The sequence below is a fragment of the Mesoplodon bidens genome (genome assembly GCF_964165515.1).
Source record: "Mesoplodon bidens genome assembly, chromosome: 1".
In the NCBI taxonomy this organism is placed as follows: Eukaryota; Metazoa; Chordata; class Mammalia; order Artiodactyla; family Ziphiidae; genus Mesoplodon; species Mesoplodon bidens.
The window spans coordinates 101,420,970-101,439,724 of NC_138176.1; the positions used below are offsets into that span (position 1 = coordinate 101,420,970).

Consider the following 18,755-nt stretch of genomic DNA (forward strand, 5'->3'; position numbering starts at 1 on the left):
ACCAGGGAAGTCCCCATAGAGGGTTTTTAACATATTTGTGTTTCAGAAAGAACATTCTGGGGAAACATGTGAAGGCTGAATTATAGAGAGACAAGAAATGAGACTTTTGTTAAGAGGCGGGAAATAAGAAGACCGAATTAGGACAGGTGAAAAAAGAAAAGAGAAGTTGCTAGATATTTCAGAGCAGAGGACAGATGGATGTAGGCCATGAGGAAGAATATCTACAGTGTTTGCTAAATCCGCCACCACTTTCAGTTTTTAGTACAGGAAATTTTTGTGAAGTAGGATACTCCAACAAATTCACATAATGAGTGACAGATAAATCCAATCATTAAAACCAAAGCCTTCAATTTAATGGAATGGACACTGCTAAAAAAAACCCACACAAAACAAACAAAAAACAAAAACAACAACAAAAAACACAACATGATTTTTATTAGGTAAACTATCAAATGTTTAACTTCCATTTCAAATGTTTTCTACTAAAAATATGTACAAAAATATATATACAAAGGTTGAAGCAACTAGAAGCATGACAGGTATACATATATGTAAATGCAATTGAAATTAAGTTCAATGCAACATTGAGTGACATCATATTGCACCAAAATCTATTCCATACAAAAACACATGCATCAAGAGTTTCCATCAGATGAAATCACACTTATTTCATAGTATCTTACCACTTACACAGATAGCCCATAAACACCATCTGGCAGCGTGATTGCTGTACCAGAATTCTCCCTGGAGGGAAATCATTAAGCTGTAGAAAAATCCATTTTATTTCACATATCACATGCTGGTATAGGCATCAGTGCCACAGAACCCTAAGAAACAGCACAATCCACAGATGAAAGTCCCTTTGCACCATTTATATTTTCATAGTTAAATATCTTAGTACTTCTAATATGGTTGGAATGTAGATACAGAAAAGAAATTTTGCTCTTTAAAAATTTATCAATATAAGATATTGTGCAAAATTTGTATAAAATAGCACAATCCCATTTACTGAGTTTCATTATCACAATGCTAAGATGAAGAATCCCCACCACAGATGAGGACCATGTAGGATGTTGGGCCTCCCTCTCCCTCAGCTGCACTTCTTGTTCCTGTATTTTAGAGCACCAGCCCAAACGCACCCCCTCCACTCACAATGAATGGTCCAGGGTCATGATGAACCCATTCCAGATCCAAGTTAATGGATATAGCTGGTCTACAAATTGCAATCTAAGCACAGATCAAAGAGACAGCTGCCAGCACAGCCCTTCAGAATAACTGGACTACTTTCCCACTGGGCTAAATTGATTGCATCGGCACATATTACTGATGTTTAACATAGACTGTGAAAATCATTGAAATACATTCATATATAGTACCTAGTAATATGTTAATGAACATTACAATACATATGGATTTTTCTGCCCCTTGATAGTTGAAAAAGAAATTATTGCTACCAGGTCAAATTTTAACACAAAGCTCACTAAACCCATGTTAATAAAGTCAATACAGATATACAGACAATAAAACAACATGAAAGATTCATCATGAGATGAATTCTGAGTCAATAACTAAAAACCATCTCTACCAGTACATCACTACCATCTAATCTGCTCTATGATAAGTAAAAACCAAGCTCTTTGAAACCCAGAGTCAAATCTTTGTCAGAAAATTAGGACAAATTAAGTTCTCGAAGCATTCAGTACAAGAGGCCATTTGTCTTGTCTCTTTGTGACTTGCACTTATTATAAAACTGCAGGTAGTCAACATTTAGCATCAGTGAAACAATTCTATCAATACACGTTTGTTCACCAGTTTGGCGTAAAGAGAAGACACTGCATTACATGGTAATAAGCCATTTCTGTTTTTTTTTTAAAAAAACACATCTGATGCTTATGTTGGCAAAGTTCCCCAAATGCTGAAAGGTACCACTGAAAATTCATTACTATTGTGCTGCAATCCATCTACAAAAAGACAGAAATTTGAGGCAAATGCCTGTGTCCACAGTAAACAAGAGTAAGGTGATATGCCACTCTCTGAACACAGATGGATACTGTCAAAAGATGAACCCTGTTTTCAAGATAATAAGTATCAATAGTTAAGTTCTAGATTTAAAGCAGTAGTAACAACATTCACAAGGGAAAGCCATAAAGTAAAAAATTTCTCCAAAAAGAGGATCAAAATAATCCCAGACTTAAAAAAAAGAAAAAAAAAAAAAAAAGAATCCCAGACTACTTGAAATCTTTGCAGGGGTCTTGCGGTTTGTGTGCTAACCATAGTTATATATACTGTTTTTGCTTCCAGAGCAATTTAAAAGTGCTCTGTGGTAGTGTCTGAAGTAATTAGCATACACATTAGTTTAACGTTGATCATTTCTATTCTGTTATAAGCATACGCTCATTTGAAACAATCTGTGTTTTACTTCTTCAAAGTATTTTTACTTTCTATTCCATTAGTCAGTAAGTGGAAATTTGGAATGAAGGAGAACTGCTAGGGAAAAAAATAATTCAGACATGCTTTAAAATAAGACAGCTCAAACCTCAAACCAGGGAACCACATTGCATCGCCTCCTGGTGTGCTATGAATGTGCTTCAGAGCATGCGCAGAAGAATGTTAATCAGTAGGAATAAGTGGGCTCTAACTTCACAATCCTCATTTCAGTCAGGCCAATCACAACCCAACCAGTTATACAGCTGTAACATCCAAAGGCCTAATCTGTTTTCCCACAAGATGCTGTGCAAAATACCCTGCTGCACAAAGTACTCAAAATACAGTCACTGCTGCAAAAGAGATAACTGTGCATGTCTTTTTTTTTTTTTTTTTTCTTCCTCTCCAGTTTTCAACATGGCCTTTAGAGGCTTCAACAAGAGGTAATAAGGATTCGGGAGGTAAGTCTTCTAACCAAGAAATTAATTCATTTGAAAGTCATACTTTTAAAAATAAAATCAGTAGTGTATACATTGAGGGCAAAAAGTATGCTCACTTTCAAAACAGTGCATCCATCTGTATGGCTGCTAGACACCCAGATGCTCCACAGTTTCTTGAGAGATTATCTATAAAACTGTTAAGGCACTTATTGATACTATAAATGTACCCTTGATCCAAGTAGCCAAAATACACACGTGTAACAGATAACTATTTGGAGAGTGTAACCATCCTCCACTGATATTTTAAAGCCAACGGTAACAGAGAGAAGGGAGCAGGGACACACAAAAGGGCATAACCGAAGTGGTAGTTTCAGACTAAGAATATCAAGTAATTGTATAAAATTAAGACTCACTCCTATCTTGAAAATATCATGTCAAAAAAAATAAAACATAAAGGGAACCATTTGATTAACTCAAAGGAAACAGAACTGGTTCAAAAAGATCAAGTTATTATCCTGACGAATTTGTAGGGAAGGACAATTATCTCACAACATATGGAAAACTGGTGAACTTTCTGCAAGACCATGATGTATGCCTCTGTGAATTTGTTATCAGAACTAAAAATAGACCAAGCATTTATTTTTAGACTCCAACTAATTTGAAAATGCGACAAAAAGAAGGATTATCTCCCAAAATTGGCTATTAAAATATCTTTTTAAGTACAGTACTAATAATACCTAGAGGTTACACTTTTAGGTATTATATATATTGAGATAAATTAAAAATACTGTTTATGGGAAAATTAACCTAAAATACATTTATAGGTAATAATTCTTTTACCTATATATAAATAACGTAAACAGAAGCTGCCAAGATGACTCTATCTACTCTAATTTATATCCACCACGAGCTTCGTCAGTCACACAATGCCATGCTTTAATTCCTGACTTTGAATGGTTACGAAAGTAAATGTAGCTCTGTAAACATGATCAGCACCAACATACAGCATATCACGTAGGGTGAAATGAAACAAGGTTTTATTTAACTAAAATCAAATTTCTTGACTCCTCTGCATTCAAATTTCAAATCTCTCTGTATTTCTTTCCAAACTAAGAAAAAGAGCTACAATTAAAATCCCATTGTTTTTCTATCATTCAGAATTGACACATAAAATATGTCCAAAGTGAAACTCTCTCCTTATATACCACATATAATATGTACTATGAGAAAGCCACTTAGTTATATAGAGATATTTCAATTAACTCACAACTTTATTACTTAAAAATATATCCTACAAATACCCCATGCTTATTTCTAATAGATAAAGTAATGGGAGTACTTTGACCTTTCTCATAGGGACAGATGCAGATTTTTTTAGGGCCAGAAGTATATATAATTTTGCTAACCTTCTTCAAGAAATGTAATACAAAATTCCTAATGCAAAATTAGGTACAGGACCTAGGAAAGGACATGTCTAAGTAAGGGGCACTGAAGCTTACATTTCATTAGCTTTTAGGGGATTCAAAAGGGCATAACCGAAATCCCCGAAATACATCAGACAGTTAATTTTTAATATTTCTCTGATTATACTGCATAATAAGTTAGACCAAAATATAGTTCCCTCCAATCACATGCTACCTTTCATTTCCTGCTACTCTGACCTTTAGTTTTCTATCTTTTCATAACCCACTCCTCAATTATAAGAAATCAGCTATAGGTCAAAGATGCTCCCTTTCTCAGTTAGCATTACATTCATCTCAAATAGAGATAATAAGTTTCCTGAAGACTGATTCAGTTCAACATAGAATTCTATTGAGTTATGTAATTATACTCATGTTAACCATCTGATGATATATCAAACAGCAATTGGGGAAACAACTGTACCAGACACATAAAACAATGTAGAAACTTGTTTCAACTTGCATATCTTAGTGTTAGAGAAACTGCCGTGAATTGGAAATGTAATTTAATAATCTGTCCTAATTTTGTGCCAGCAGAGGCAGGGGAGATACAGTATAAGCATGTATGCAAATGTGTGCGTACACACATCTAATGTTTATGTTTGGCACTGGAGTCAGCCATCTTTTCTAGGACAAATCTTTAATCTCCTAAAGAAAGATAAGAAGAGGGTCTACTCCTAGCTGACCAAGACACCAGTTATAATGGTCAGTTTTCTTCATTCAATCTTAGAAAAATCTCAGCAAACTAGTCTAATATTTTTTAAAAGGGGTCAAAAACGTTTACTGAAATATTCATAATTGTGTAAGGAGAATCATTCCATTTCTCCTAGCAAATTGTTTTAGCTTTGGAGGTCTTTACTAGATCTACTAAATTCATATTTAAATACTTGAGAATCTATGTACCAAAAGAGCAGAACATTTGAAAATAGTATATTAGCCGTCGTAAACTATATTGGCTACTTCTACTTTTTTGTGTTATAATAAATGGATAAAATGTATTTAAACATTTGAATATGCACACTGGTACAAATGTATCACATCTAACAGTTCGATATATGAGAAAAATATATATGAGAAAAAATTATTTAGCATAAAAAAATATATACATATAAAAGTGTGTAGGAGAGTTTTCAAACTAGAATCTGCTTGACATAATACCATTCCAAATAAATGTTACAACTATTGAATGAATGATTACAGAAGCCCTGTATCTTGTCATGATGTATCCTAAGGATAAGTAGAAATACAACTTAATCCTCATCGCTTTAAAAAGAAAAAAAAATTACTGACTGAGTTTCCATCTGGTTAAAATGGTATTACAATGGCATTAGAAATTCAACAATGCAAAAATCATTTTTAAAATGATGAAAATAATAATGAATATGTTCTCTAGTTAGCTTGTATAATGACATATTTAAAGAGAATAGAACCAAAACTAAAATAACTAAAAGGAGGAGACCTATCTTCCACTTTTGATATAAGCACATTAACCTCAGGAATAATCAGTAACTATACAAACTTCTCCATGAGACTTTACCACTTTTTTTTCATTAGGGGAAAAAAACAATTCCAGGAGAGTTTGCTAGTTTAGATTACATGGGCCTAGACTGTAAAAAAGAATATAAAGGAAATCTATTTTCACCTATAGCAACAATTTAGTGGGGACAGATGTAGACAAATGAATATAAGATGTACAGACTACAGATCAAATTCTGAAAATCCATGGTAAGAGAAAAAGGAAGGAATTTTTATAAATTCACGTAAAGACCCAAACACTACGTTTGGCTGAAAAAATTTCAATCTCAGATATATATTAAATTGAAATTTAATTAAATGAAATTTAATTAACTGAATTAAATTTTGAAATTGAAATTAACGAATTGAAAATTAATTAATTGAAATTGCCTAAAATTATCATCATTTCTATTTTGATCAACTGTCTATGAACTCTATATATCTGCTCTTAATGATTTTAATCATTGTAATTCTTCCAAAAATTCTTCTTTTCAAATGGACAAAAATTATAGAATGAAAAAATTCTGGCCATGACTATTTACTCTGAGACTTAAGTAAATAATGGTTAACAAATTTCATCATTATATTATTCTTATTTGAAAATTCCACAGTATTTTCTAAACCCAGCATAGTAATACCTGTCTGAATATATACATTTCATGTACAGTTTCTTTCAGTGAATTTATCAGTTATGTCTTTTACTTTGTCAGGAAATTACTGATAAAGCCTAGAGAGAGAAATGGAAACATTCTTAGAAACATCAGTTGTAAATCTTATTTAGCAGTGACATTTCTTCCTTAATTTTTATGTAAATATGTATCTTTTCCTAATTGATCTGGACAGTTTTGTCCAAAGAGATATTTTAACAATATAAAATGTATAAAGAAAACGTAAAACTGTCAAAATTCATCACCATGTAAAAACAGCTATGAGATTTTTTTAAAATGTTCAGAAACACTAACAATGTATGTAGAACTATAGAGTGGGGCATAATATTTTGGGCATTTTCTTTTTTGGTGATTTCCGTCTTCTGTTGATATTGTAACTTGATTTTAAAATGCACATATTTAGATGTATTTATCAAAGAGTAAATTATTAGTGAAACACATGATCATGCTTAAGAGGATTTAATACCAAACTGACTATTGCTTTGCTCTAAGAAAGGCGTTACATCCTTTCCTGATCAATTAGGCTGCCATGAAAACAAATGGCACGTAACTATGAAGCTTCCTGATAATGAGTGAAAAAAATCCTAACATAATAAATTCTCAAGCATTTTTTTTACTTAAACATAATTCCTGGATTTGTTTCATAAACAATAGCCCCTAGAAACTCTTCTTTCATGTATTCATCAAAATTAGGCATACCCCTAATTTTTTTTTCTTTTTCAAAATGTTCTGTGTATAATCCATTAAAACATGTATGATATCTAAGCTGATATCTGTGGGAAGCAATGCAATGCCAATGTAAAATAAATTTCTTTTTTTCCTCTGTCCATAATGATAACACACACTTTTTTTCCCCAGAAGAGTAGAAAACAATTTTCACAGTACAGTTATCTATAGTATATAAAAATTGTTTTTACAAAACCCATATTAAAGAAAACATCTCAGTTTTCAGTCTGAAGGTTCTTAGCCATAAGATATGTTATAGAGAAAGACCACTAAAGTAATTGCCATTCTGTAGTCTTTTTCCCTAACCTCAACAGGTAGGTATCAGGGACTTGATAGTTCACAATGATCATGTGAACTTACGGTATAATTGCATATCAGCGTTCTATAACCACATGGAATAATAACTAAATTTCTTAGAAACCAGTTTGAATACACTGGAAGACTAAACAGAAATAACCAATTCCTTTAGTCCATCTCCAAAGTTGCAATCCTCTGGATTTTCATAAAAGGAGTGAAGATACATTTTTTGTTTCAGCCCTTTGGGCAGAAACAAAGCCAAGGATAGATTGCCAAGACTTCAAATGCATTAATTTATAATTTATGACAATCTTCTTCTGGTACAACTTCCAGTATTATTTGTAATGTTCTGGTTGTAATGTCTACAAAGAAATAAAGAAGAGAAATTTAAAATGCACAGAAATCAGAAATGCATAAAAACAGCAAAATGCAAATTATTTGGGACTGAATATTGAAAACTCACAACCGCCTATCTCATAGAGCACTTTCAAGAATTATTTATTTCATTAGAATCCTATCATGCTCAATTAATTTATTAGTCACCTCTGTAACTTCCCATGATGGCTTCTCAGAAAGAATACATTAATACCGGGGTTTCCCTGGTGGTGCAGTGGTTAAGAATCCGCCTGCCAATGCAGGGGACACTGGTTCAAGCCCTGGTCCGGGAAGATCCCACATGCTGCGAAGCAACTAAGCCTGTGCGCCACAACTACTGAGCCTGCCCTCTAGAGTCCACGAGCCACAGCTACTGAGCCCACGTACTGCAACTACTAAAGCTTGCGTGCCTAGAGCCCGCGCTCAGCAACAAGAGAAGCCACAGCAATAAGAAGCCCATGCACCGCAACGAAGAGTAGCCCCCGCTCGCCACAACTAGAGAAAGCCTGCCGCAACAACGAAGACCCAATGCAGCCAAAAATAAAAATTAATTAATTAATAAAATTTACTTAAAAAATAATAATACATTAATATTTTGCGTTCAAATAAGGACTTTTATTCCTGAACCAGGAGGCTGAAAATATTTTGAGACAATAGGACCAAGATATAAATAAATTTTCAAAACTATACTTCATATTGAGTCTAAAATTGGTTTGTTGTTTTTGCACCTATGAGAGTACATCCAACTCCTCAGCAAACTCGAAGAATCAGAATATAATTTCCAGTCTCAAACTTGTAGTATATTATTGAGCAAAACATTTTATCTCCTAGGGCCTCATTTGCTTCCCCTATAGAATGGGGGGGGGACTTGGGAGTGGTGTCAGCAAGATGGAGGGCCGGGGGGTCCCCCACACCCCCAAAAACAAGCAAACAAAAAAGAAAACCAAGAACAATAAACAGTTAGAAATGGAAGAAAACAGCTCAGGGAAAGCTCTAGACAACAAAGAAGCAGCAGCAAAAAAACCTGGCAGAGCTCAAAAATCAAGGATGGCCACATACAAAAGCAAAGGACGCATTTTGTCCCCATCACCCCATCCCCCAGTCGGGAGCCGCTGGGCACCAAGAGAAATCCTCTCAGGAAGGTCACCACTTGGGGAGAAGGAGAGCAGAAGGACCACAGCAAGCCTCGCCATTGTGGATGTCTGCAGCTTTTGGTACAAGAGCCTCTCAGTCTTCAGTGACGCTGACCCTAGCTGATGGAGCAGCCTGTAGTACCCCCCCTCTTCTGGATCTACTCCCAGAGGCTGGAGATGTTGCTGAGGTGAGACCTGCCCTCAGGGGTCCCAGTTGTTGCTGTGCCCCACTCTCACACGTTGGGTACCACAGCACATCTCCATATAGGACACCAGAGCTGCCATTGCTCTTTGCCCACCCCAGTCCCAGGTTGGGGCCTTGTTCCATCATTACCAACGCAATCTCCCTGACCTGATCCGTGCCTCCTGGGTCCCAAGTCATGCTTTGGCTGCCCGAATTGGCTGTCGCCCTGTGCCTCACCCCCTTGCCCCATCCCAGGTCAAGACTCTGAACTGTCATTGCTGAGATGAGTTCTTACTGCCTCCCAGGTTCCAGGTTCTGGCTCTGACTCATCATTGCTAAGGGCAATGCCACTATCCTGAGTCTCACCCCCATGGCAGGTCTGGTCAAGGCTGAGACCCTTCATTGTTGGGACTGGGCTGCCTCTACCCTGAGCTCCGCCTCTATCCCAGATTGAGGCTTTTGAACCATCTTTGCCAGGGATGCTACCACTGCCCTGAGCTCCGCCCCTCAGATTTCAGGTCAGGACTCTGACCCATGGAGGCTGGGACCAGGCTACCACTGCCCTGAACTTCACCCCCCATCCCAGGTTGCGGCTCTGAACTGTCGTTGCCAGGGCCTTGCTGCCACTACCCTGTGCCCAGCTCCCTGAGTCCCAACACACAGCTTTAACAAACAACTACCGGAGTTGTAGTATTGCTATTCTGTGAGCACTCCCAGTGGGCGGTGGGAGGGGTGGGGGCAGAGGTCAGACTTTGACCTACCATTCCCAGGCTGTGCTACTACTGCACTCTGCCTTTTCTGCCCAAGCCACCACTGCATCTTGTCATCCCAGGGTCCTCATCACTGCCGTATTCCCTCTCACCGGCACAAGTCACAGTAGTGAGCCCTTGAGACCCAAGTACCAGTTCCATAGGATATCTGCACATGTCCATGCCCTAGACACCTGTGTCACAGCCACAGCAAGTGTGCCTATGCTCCAGGACCCTGGTACTGTGGTAGTTCCATGTGTGCCTGATCCCCAGACCTCAGTTCCAATACTGCTCTGAGAACTCTTCTGTGTCAGCACATCAGACCAGGCACCAAGAGGGGTCTCCTCAAGTAGAGGCTCCTCCCAAGAGCAAAAAAGTAGAGGAGAAGCAGGAAGATGTCAGCAGCCTTAGCCTCTGAAGATACCAATAGCCCTACCTGCCACCTATAGGTCCTCTGCAGCCTTAGCCATATAAGAACCCCACAGTCTGGCCAGTTTCAGCCTCAGCCAGTGGAGTGGCATGGAGGCTACATCTCTGTGCCTTCTCCGGAACCAAAGACACTGCATCCCAGTCAGCAGGTGCTCTAACAGCCACCTCCAGGTGAAAGTCTTTCCCTACTGAAGCCAGTCTGAAAAGACCGGAAGAGGTGACTTCATCCTCAAATGCACAGATATCAACACAAACCCATCAGAAACATGAAAAAGCAAGGAAACATGGCATCACCAAAGGAATGCCATACTACTCCATTAACTGCCCCTAAGGAAATAAAGATCTGTGACTGATCTGAGAAAGAATTCAGAATAATGATTTGAAGGAAGCTGAGTGATATGTGAGAGAACACAGACAGATCAATGAACTCTGGAATAGTATATGAACAAAATGAGAAATTCAACAAAGAAATAGAACTCATTGAAAAAAAATCAGAAATTTTGGAGAAGAATACAATGAATGAAATGAAAAATGTAATAGCTTTGACAAGGAGGCTCAATCAGGCAAAAGAAAGAATCTTGGAGCTTCAAGACATACCTCTTGACATTTTCCACTCAGAGGAGAATAAAGAAATTAGAATAAAAAAGAAGAAAGCCTGCATGAACTGTGGAACATGATCAAAAGAAAAATTATCCATATTATGGGAGTCCCAGAAGGAGAAGAGAAGGAGAAAGATACATAGAACTTATTTAAAAATATAATGGCTGAAAACTTTCAAATCTGGGGAGAGATACAGCCATCAAGGCACAAGAAGCTCAAAAGTCCCCAAACAGATTCAACCCAAAGAGGTCTTCACTGAGACCCATTATAGTCAAGCTCTCAAAAATCAAAGACAAAAAGGGAATCTTGAAAGCAGCAAGACATAAAAGAATCATCACATATGAGGGAATCTTGATAAGGCTATCAGCAAATGTCTCAGCAGAAATCCTACAGACCAGGAGAGAATGGGATGATATATTCAAAATGCTCAAAGAAAAAAAACTACCACCAAGAATACTTCACCCAGAAAAGCTGTCATATAGAAATGAAGGAGAAAGACTTTTCCAGGTCGACAATAGCTAAAGGAATTTGTAGTCATTAGACCTGCCCTACAAGAAATGCTAAAAGGAGTTCTTTAAGCTGAAACAAAAATATGCTAATCAGTAGCATGAAAATATATGAAAGTATGAAGAAGAGGGAACACTTCCAAACTTATTTTATGAGGCCAGCATTACCCTGATACTAAGTCCAGACAAAGACACTATAAGAAAAGAATATTACTGACCAATATCCCTGATGAATACAGATGCAAAACTTCTCAACAAAATTTTAGCCACCCAAATTCAACAACACATTAAATGGATCATTCACCATGATCAAGTGAGTTTTATCTCTGGAATGCAAGGATGCGTTCAACATAGTACTAAGCCAGAGCAATTAGGCAGAAAAATAAATAAAATGTATCCATATCAAAAGGAAGAAGTAAAATGATCTCTGTTTACAGATGACATGATCTTATATAGAAAATCCCAAAGACCCCTAAAAAACTGTTAGAAATAATAAATAAATTCAGTAAAATTGCAGGATACAAAATTGACACACAGAAATCAGTTGTATTACTATACATTAACGATGAATTATCTGAAAAAGAAATTAGAAAGCAATCTCATTGACAATAGCATCAAACAAATTAAAATACCTAGGAATAAATTTAACCAAGGAGGTGAAAGATCTGTATACTAAAAACTATAAGACTTTAAGGAAAGAAACTGAAGAAAACACAAACCAATAGAAAGATACCCCATGTTCCTAGACTGAAAGAAGTAATATTGTGAAAATGTTCATATGACCCAAAGTGATCTACAGATTCAATGCAATCCCGATCACAATTCCACTGACATTTTTCACAGAAATAGAAAAAAACTATCCTAAAATTTATTTAGAGCCACAAAGTAATCCTAAGAGAGAAGGACAGAGCTGGAGGCACTATAATACCGATTTCAAGCTATATTATAAAGTCATAGTGATCAAAACATTATGGGGACTTCCCTGGTGGTCCAGTGGTAAAGAATCCACCTTACAATGCAGAGGACATGGGTTCGATCCTTGGTCAGGGAACTAAGATCCCACATGCAGTGGGGCAACTAAGCCCACATGTCCCCAACTACTGAGCTTGCATGCCTCAAGGAGAGAGCCTGAGTGCTGCAAACTACAGAGCCCATGCACTCTGGAGTCTGTGTGCCACAACTAGAGAAGAGAAAACCTGTACGCCACAACTAAAGAGAAGCCTGTGCACAACAATGAAGAGCCTGCATGCCGCAACTAAGACCCGATGCAGCCAAAAATAAATAAATAAATAATAAATAAATCTTAAAAAAAAAACACAGTATGGTATTATCATAAAAACAGGCATATAGATCAGTAGAACAGAATGGAGAGCACAGAGGTAAACTCCCACATACATGGTCAACTAATTTTTGACAACGGTGCCAAGAACACACCATAGAGAAAGGACAGTTTCTTCAATAAATGGTATTGGGGACAACTAGATATCCATATGCAAAAGAATGAAATTGAACCCCTACCTCATGCCAATCACAAAAATTAACTTGAAATGGATCAAAGATTTAAATGTAAGATCTGAAACTATAAACCTCCTAGAAGAAAACATAGGGGAAAAGATCCTCGTTATTGGTCTAGGCAATGATTTCTTGGATAAGCCATCAGAAGCACTGGCAACAGAAACTAAAATAAATAAGTGTAATTGCATTAAACTAAAGAGCTTCTGCACAGCAAAGGTAACAATCAATAAACTGAAAAGACAACCTACAGAATGGGAGAAAACATTTGCAAACTATACATCTGATAAGGGACTACTCTCCAAAATATAAAAAGAACTCACAACTCAATAGCAAAAAAGAAAATAGTCCAATTTAAAAATTGGCAAAGGACCTGAATAGATATTTTTCCAAAGAAGGTATACAAATGGCCAAGAGGTATTATGCAAAGGTGTTCAACATCACTAATCATCATGGAAATGAAAATCAAAATCACGATATCACCTTCACCTTAGCAAAAGGATGGCTTTTATCAAAAAGACAAGAGATAACAAATGGTGAGGATGTGGAGGAAAAGGAACCCTTATACACTGTTAACGGGAATGTAAATCAGTATAGACAATGTGCAAAACAGTATGGCAGTTCCTCAAAAAAACTGGAAATTGAACTACGGTATGATCCAACAATTCCGCTCCTGGGTATGTACTCAAAGGAATTCAAATCAGTATCTCAAAGGGATGTCTGTACACCCATGTTCACTGCAGCATTATTCACAGTAGCCAAGATAAGGAAATAACTTAAGTGTCCATCAACAGATGAATGGATAAAGAAGATGTGGTATATATATCACATCTGGAATATTATTCAGCCATGAGAAAAAAAGGAAATCCTGCATTTTCAACAACATGGGTGGACTTGGAAGACATATGCTAAGTGACATAAGTTAGACAGATAAAGACAGTACTGTATGATATCACTTATATGTAGAATCTAAAAAAACTTAACTTGTGAAAGCAGAGAGTGGTTACCATGGGCTGGAGGGTGGGGAAATTAAAGAGATGTTGTTTAAGGGTACAAACATACAACTAGTAAATATATAAGTTCTGGAGATTATAGTCAACAATACTGTATTATAAAAGTTGCCAAGAGACTATATCTTAACTGTTCTCAACAACAGCAAATGATAAAGATGTTTACCATGATAAAGACATTGTAAAGGCGCTAATGCTACTGTGTTTTATCTAATGCAATATATAAATATATCAAAATCAACACTTCCTACACCTTAAACTTACACAATGTTATAGGTCAATTTTTTCTTAATTTAAAAATTAATTAATAAATAAAGAAGAATGAGGGTCTTGGACTAGATCAGTGGTTCTCAAAGTATAATCCCCAGACCAGCAACATTAGAATCAACTGAGATACTAGAAATACAACTTTTGAAGCCTCATCCTAGACCTACTGAATCAGAAACTGAAGGTAGGGCCCATAAATCTGTGATTCTGATAGACACTAAAGTGCTGGGGTCACTGGGCTAGGTGATTTCTACGGTCATTTTATCTCAACAGTCTTAGAACTCTGTCACTCCACTTTCCAGAGATATTAGTTCTTGTCCACCTCTTATCTCTGTAATTGGTCTCCACAAAACCTCTTCAAACAGCTACTGGTCCTGAAGCCCCTGGTACCTATTGTCATGATGGTTTTCAGAGCCACATCATCTCTCATCCAGACAGGCCATCTTTCTCCTCTTTTATGACTTGTCACCTGTAAGAGTCCCTTCCAAGCAATATTTAATGCCACTAAAAAAGGTACGTGTTTTCATCCTTTATTTTCTAACAGTGTTCCCAAGTTGTTTTCCTCAGCACACTGATTTTTATAATATATTCATTACAAAGGGTCCAGCATCATTCTGGAAAATGGTAAACTCTATGAAAATGTTTCTCGAATGAATTCTATTCTGTCACAGCCCACTCTTGACATTGAGATGTACATGGAGCACAAGGGAGTGCTCAAGAGCAACTGAAGTTCATGTTTACAGAAAAGGGAAATGATAGAATTATCCTAGAAAAATAGACTGTGGAAAAGTAGATATCAGTCAATAGTAAGGGCGATGTGGCTTTTGCAGGCAGAGATGGAGCTAGGACTAACTGATAGCTTTAAATAACAAGAGTTCTGCCATGGTCAAATGCAAAGTGATGGGGTTAAGGTGACATGTTCTGCAGCCCTTCCTCTCTGGAGAAGTCCTGTAGTTGCTACTCGAACTAGTCTCCATAACAACGGCTGTTCTTGAGTGTGTGTGCATGCACACGCGTGTGTATGACTATTTATGCATTTGTCTACTGAGATTTTTTTTAACTATTTGTTTTTTAATGCAGCATCTACTCCTCCATGCCCCAAATGAAAGCCTTTTCCAAAAGTGTGTCTCTGTATTCTGCATCCCCCAGCCCTAGGCTTTCTTAGACATCTTACCGACCCATGTCACAACACTGCATGGGTTCCAGACAAAGGGAGAACAACTTAAGAGATCATGTTGCTTCGCTCGTGTGACATTCTCCTTCCTGAAAGCTCCATTTGGATCTTCTATTCAGTAGCACTTTGGGGGCTAAAGAACCTCTCTACTCGTTCTACACACCCAGTAGAACCTTCACGCTCAGTCAGCCCTGTTGACAGTCCCTCGTGTGGCTTTCTTATGCTCTCTCTTGGGATCTCGAGATTTAAATAATTTTCATCATGATGGAGGTTTGAGCAGAGTGACTGATTTGGGCTCTGAGTGGCTTTTGGAGTCCTACCAACTTTTCCCACCAGGTCATCTACAGCCATGGGGGTCACAGAGTGGTGCTCAGCGGACCCAAGTAAGCCTCTGAGGAAGCTTCCTGCTTGCCCAAAAAAGCTGCAGAGCATGTGGTCTCCAACTACATCCCTACCCATATAGGGCCTTTGGCTTTGGGGATAACCAGCCCCCTGACAATATTTCTTTAAATAAAGTCAAGCCATTGAGTCTGCATTTGGTGTTTTTAGTTATGTAAGCTATAAGACCAAATAGCAATTGAAATACTTTTAGCTTTGTCTTCCATGTTCAGTAGTTGTTTTTGAAATCCATTGAAACAACTACTGCCCTTGCAAAATCTGATTTACCCAATAATACCTCGTACAAGCGTGGGAACTACAGCCAAAATGGAATAAGTCTATGAAATATTAGCACAAAACCAAACTTCCCCAGAAATCATAACAACAGTATCGATGTTTTTCTTTTTTTTTTTTGAAAAGCCTTCGAAACCTTTTCACATGCATGGCCTCATTTTACCCTTACAGTGAAGATGGTTTGGTAAGAAATGCAGGCAAGCGTAACTCATGTAAAACATCGCACCTCAGTCTTTGTGAAGAGTGTCAAATGCATGCAGCAGCTTTCAGTGAAGCATCATAAACAAACTGCTCACAACACACTGTATGCAGAACATGCTTTTAGAATTCTGGTTTTGCAAAATCAGTGTCCACCACAACGGGCAACGGTCATTCTGCTGGTGCTGCCCGGTATGATTCTTTATAACTAAAGATTTTGTTTAAATACAGCTGTCCTCCACAACTCGTCAGGAGCCAGAGGGACCAACTTCCAGTCACCCCATTCACTCCCAGCTGTCATGGAGGTGGATGGATAAACAGAGGCAGCTGAGGAAAACGGCTGTGGGGAGCCCTGGCTGGGGTTTGCCGGCTCCAGCATCCCCATGAATTTGAGTATGTCAGTGGGGTATCTGTCCCCTCTTCCTTGGGTGAGAAGCTTGTGTTTTTATAAATAAATCGATCCAGACGAATTAAGCACTCCATTACAGATGGGGGAAAAAAGCTCTCTGCACATCCGACTATTCCCTTAAGAGCACATTTCCTTTTCATCCCAGGAATGCTATCAAATGAAGCGTGGTTCAATACTGGCATCCTGTGGCCAGAGAAATTCATCAAGTCTCTGAAACTCTCAGCTCCTCGGGTTCTGAACGTTCTCTGGCTATCTAAACTCAGCAGCCTGTCTCCGTTTTCTGAACGCTGTTCGGTGACCTTGTGTGTTTTTAATGGATGCCCCCCTGGTAAGATGTATCTTGATAAACTATCATTTCACAGGGATGATCTGTTCAGGTATACTCGGGTGAAAATAAGTGATCAGACCAAGGCTAAAGAATGTTCCCCAGCTCGGCTTCCCTGGTGGCGCAGTGGTTGAGTGTCCGCCTGCCGATGCAGGGGACCATGGGTTCGTGCCCCAGTCCGGGAAGATCCCACATGCCGCGGAGCGGCTGGGCCCGTGAGCCATGGCCGCTGAGCCTGCGCATCCGGAGCCTGTGCTCCGCAACGGGAGAGGCCACAACAGTGAGAGGCCCGCATACTGCAAAAAACAAAATAAAACAAAACAAAAGAATGTTCCCCAGCAGAACAATTTGGTGTTAACTCTACACCCTGCTCCAAGCAGAGGCTCTCTGGCTCTAAGTTTACAGTGAGTTTCCCCCTAACAACAAGGAGGCAATTGGGAGAAGAGGCGAGGTGATGGCTCAGGACTCTGCTGTGTTGTGTGTCCGTGTGTGTGTTTTGTTTTGGCCAAAGGCTAGGAAATTACTTGCTATGGCCACAATAAATATGATTAATTTTCTTTATTTTACTGTAAGAATGCTGCCTAAGAGGAAAATCAAACAAAATTACAGAGGATTGCTGCTTTTCGCAAACTCACTCAGAAGGCAGCTATAAAAATAAAGGGTTACAATGATCGCAGTTTAAAGGCAGAATTGTCACGCTCCCTGGTAAGACTCAATGGCGTTGTTGAGAACCAAATAATCATTATGGGACTGCTACTTGCTGCTGCTTTCACGAATGGCTAACACTACATTTAGTGTCCTTGGAGATGTTCAAAACGCCATTGGAGACAGAAAAATCACAGAAAACTTCAAAACTACATGAGCATGGAAAAACATCAAAGAAGGAGTAAGTATGAAAACCAGTAGTTGCTATGTACCGGCAAAGAAATGGAAGAAAATATGTACATGTTAGCAGAAGGAAAGCATTTTTAGAGTTGGCTGACTGCAAACAGGAAGGACAAAATGCCTACTAAGTGGGCAAGAACAAGGAATTTGTTCTTTCATCATGGTCTCTCACACTGTAGTCCAACTCTAGGGCTACCCACTCTTTCTTCCTAAATTCTCATGGTTTTCCATGCATTCAGGGGTTTTCATTGTCTCTAGCCAGGATCTGAGATGGACACAGACACCCCCCCACCAACCAGTGGTGAGTACTAATCTACCCTGAACATTGGTAACGAGCAATTCTAATGGTAAATACTGTATAACAAGACTTGGATTTGTTTTTCAGCAAAGGCTCTCTATGTATTGCCTACAACAGATAAAACGTAACTAAAAACATTCTACTGAAAACCAGTGTGATCTAACAAGACACAGAGATTAAATACCCTGCTAGGCAATCCGTGTGCCTGTGTAAACCTTGAAGAACCTAACTTTTATAGTAACACTTCCTCTGGGAATAGTGTTGCCAGCTAGGAAACAAAATGCAGGTATAAATAGTAGTATAAGGTCTGAAGATATCAAACACCAATTAAAACTAATAGAGAGTAGTAGCAGAAGTCTATTTTAAATGACTAGCTTCTAAATGAGTTTGTGTAGCACACTAGAGATGCAATATGTACACAAAGTTGTTGGTTGTTTTTTATTTTTAGTAACACTGACATAATTTATTAATAATTTTACCAGAAATCTCCCTGAACTTT

General features: G+C 38.0%; 1 protein-coding gene across 2 annotated transcripts in view; it reads right to left on the reverse strand.

Annotated features, from left to right (window-relative positions):
* Positions 1-414: 414 nt before the first annotated feature.
* SLC7A11 (solute carrier family 7 member 11) overlaps positions 415-18,755 on the reverse strand; it is a 93,454-nt gene continuing 75,113 nt past the window's right edge. For both annotated transcript variants that reach the window (XM_081234469.1, XM_081234470.1), the window contains one exon: positions 415-7,892. In XM_081234469.1, the coding sequence (XP_081090595.1) occupies positions 7,825-7,892 (68 nt within the window). In that variant the 3' untranslated portion in view covers positions 415-7,824. The remainder of the gene's footprint in view (positions 7,893-18,755) is intronic.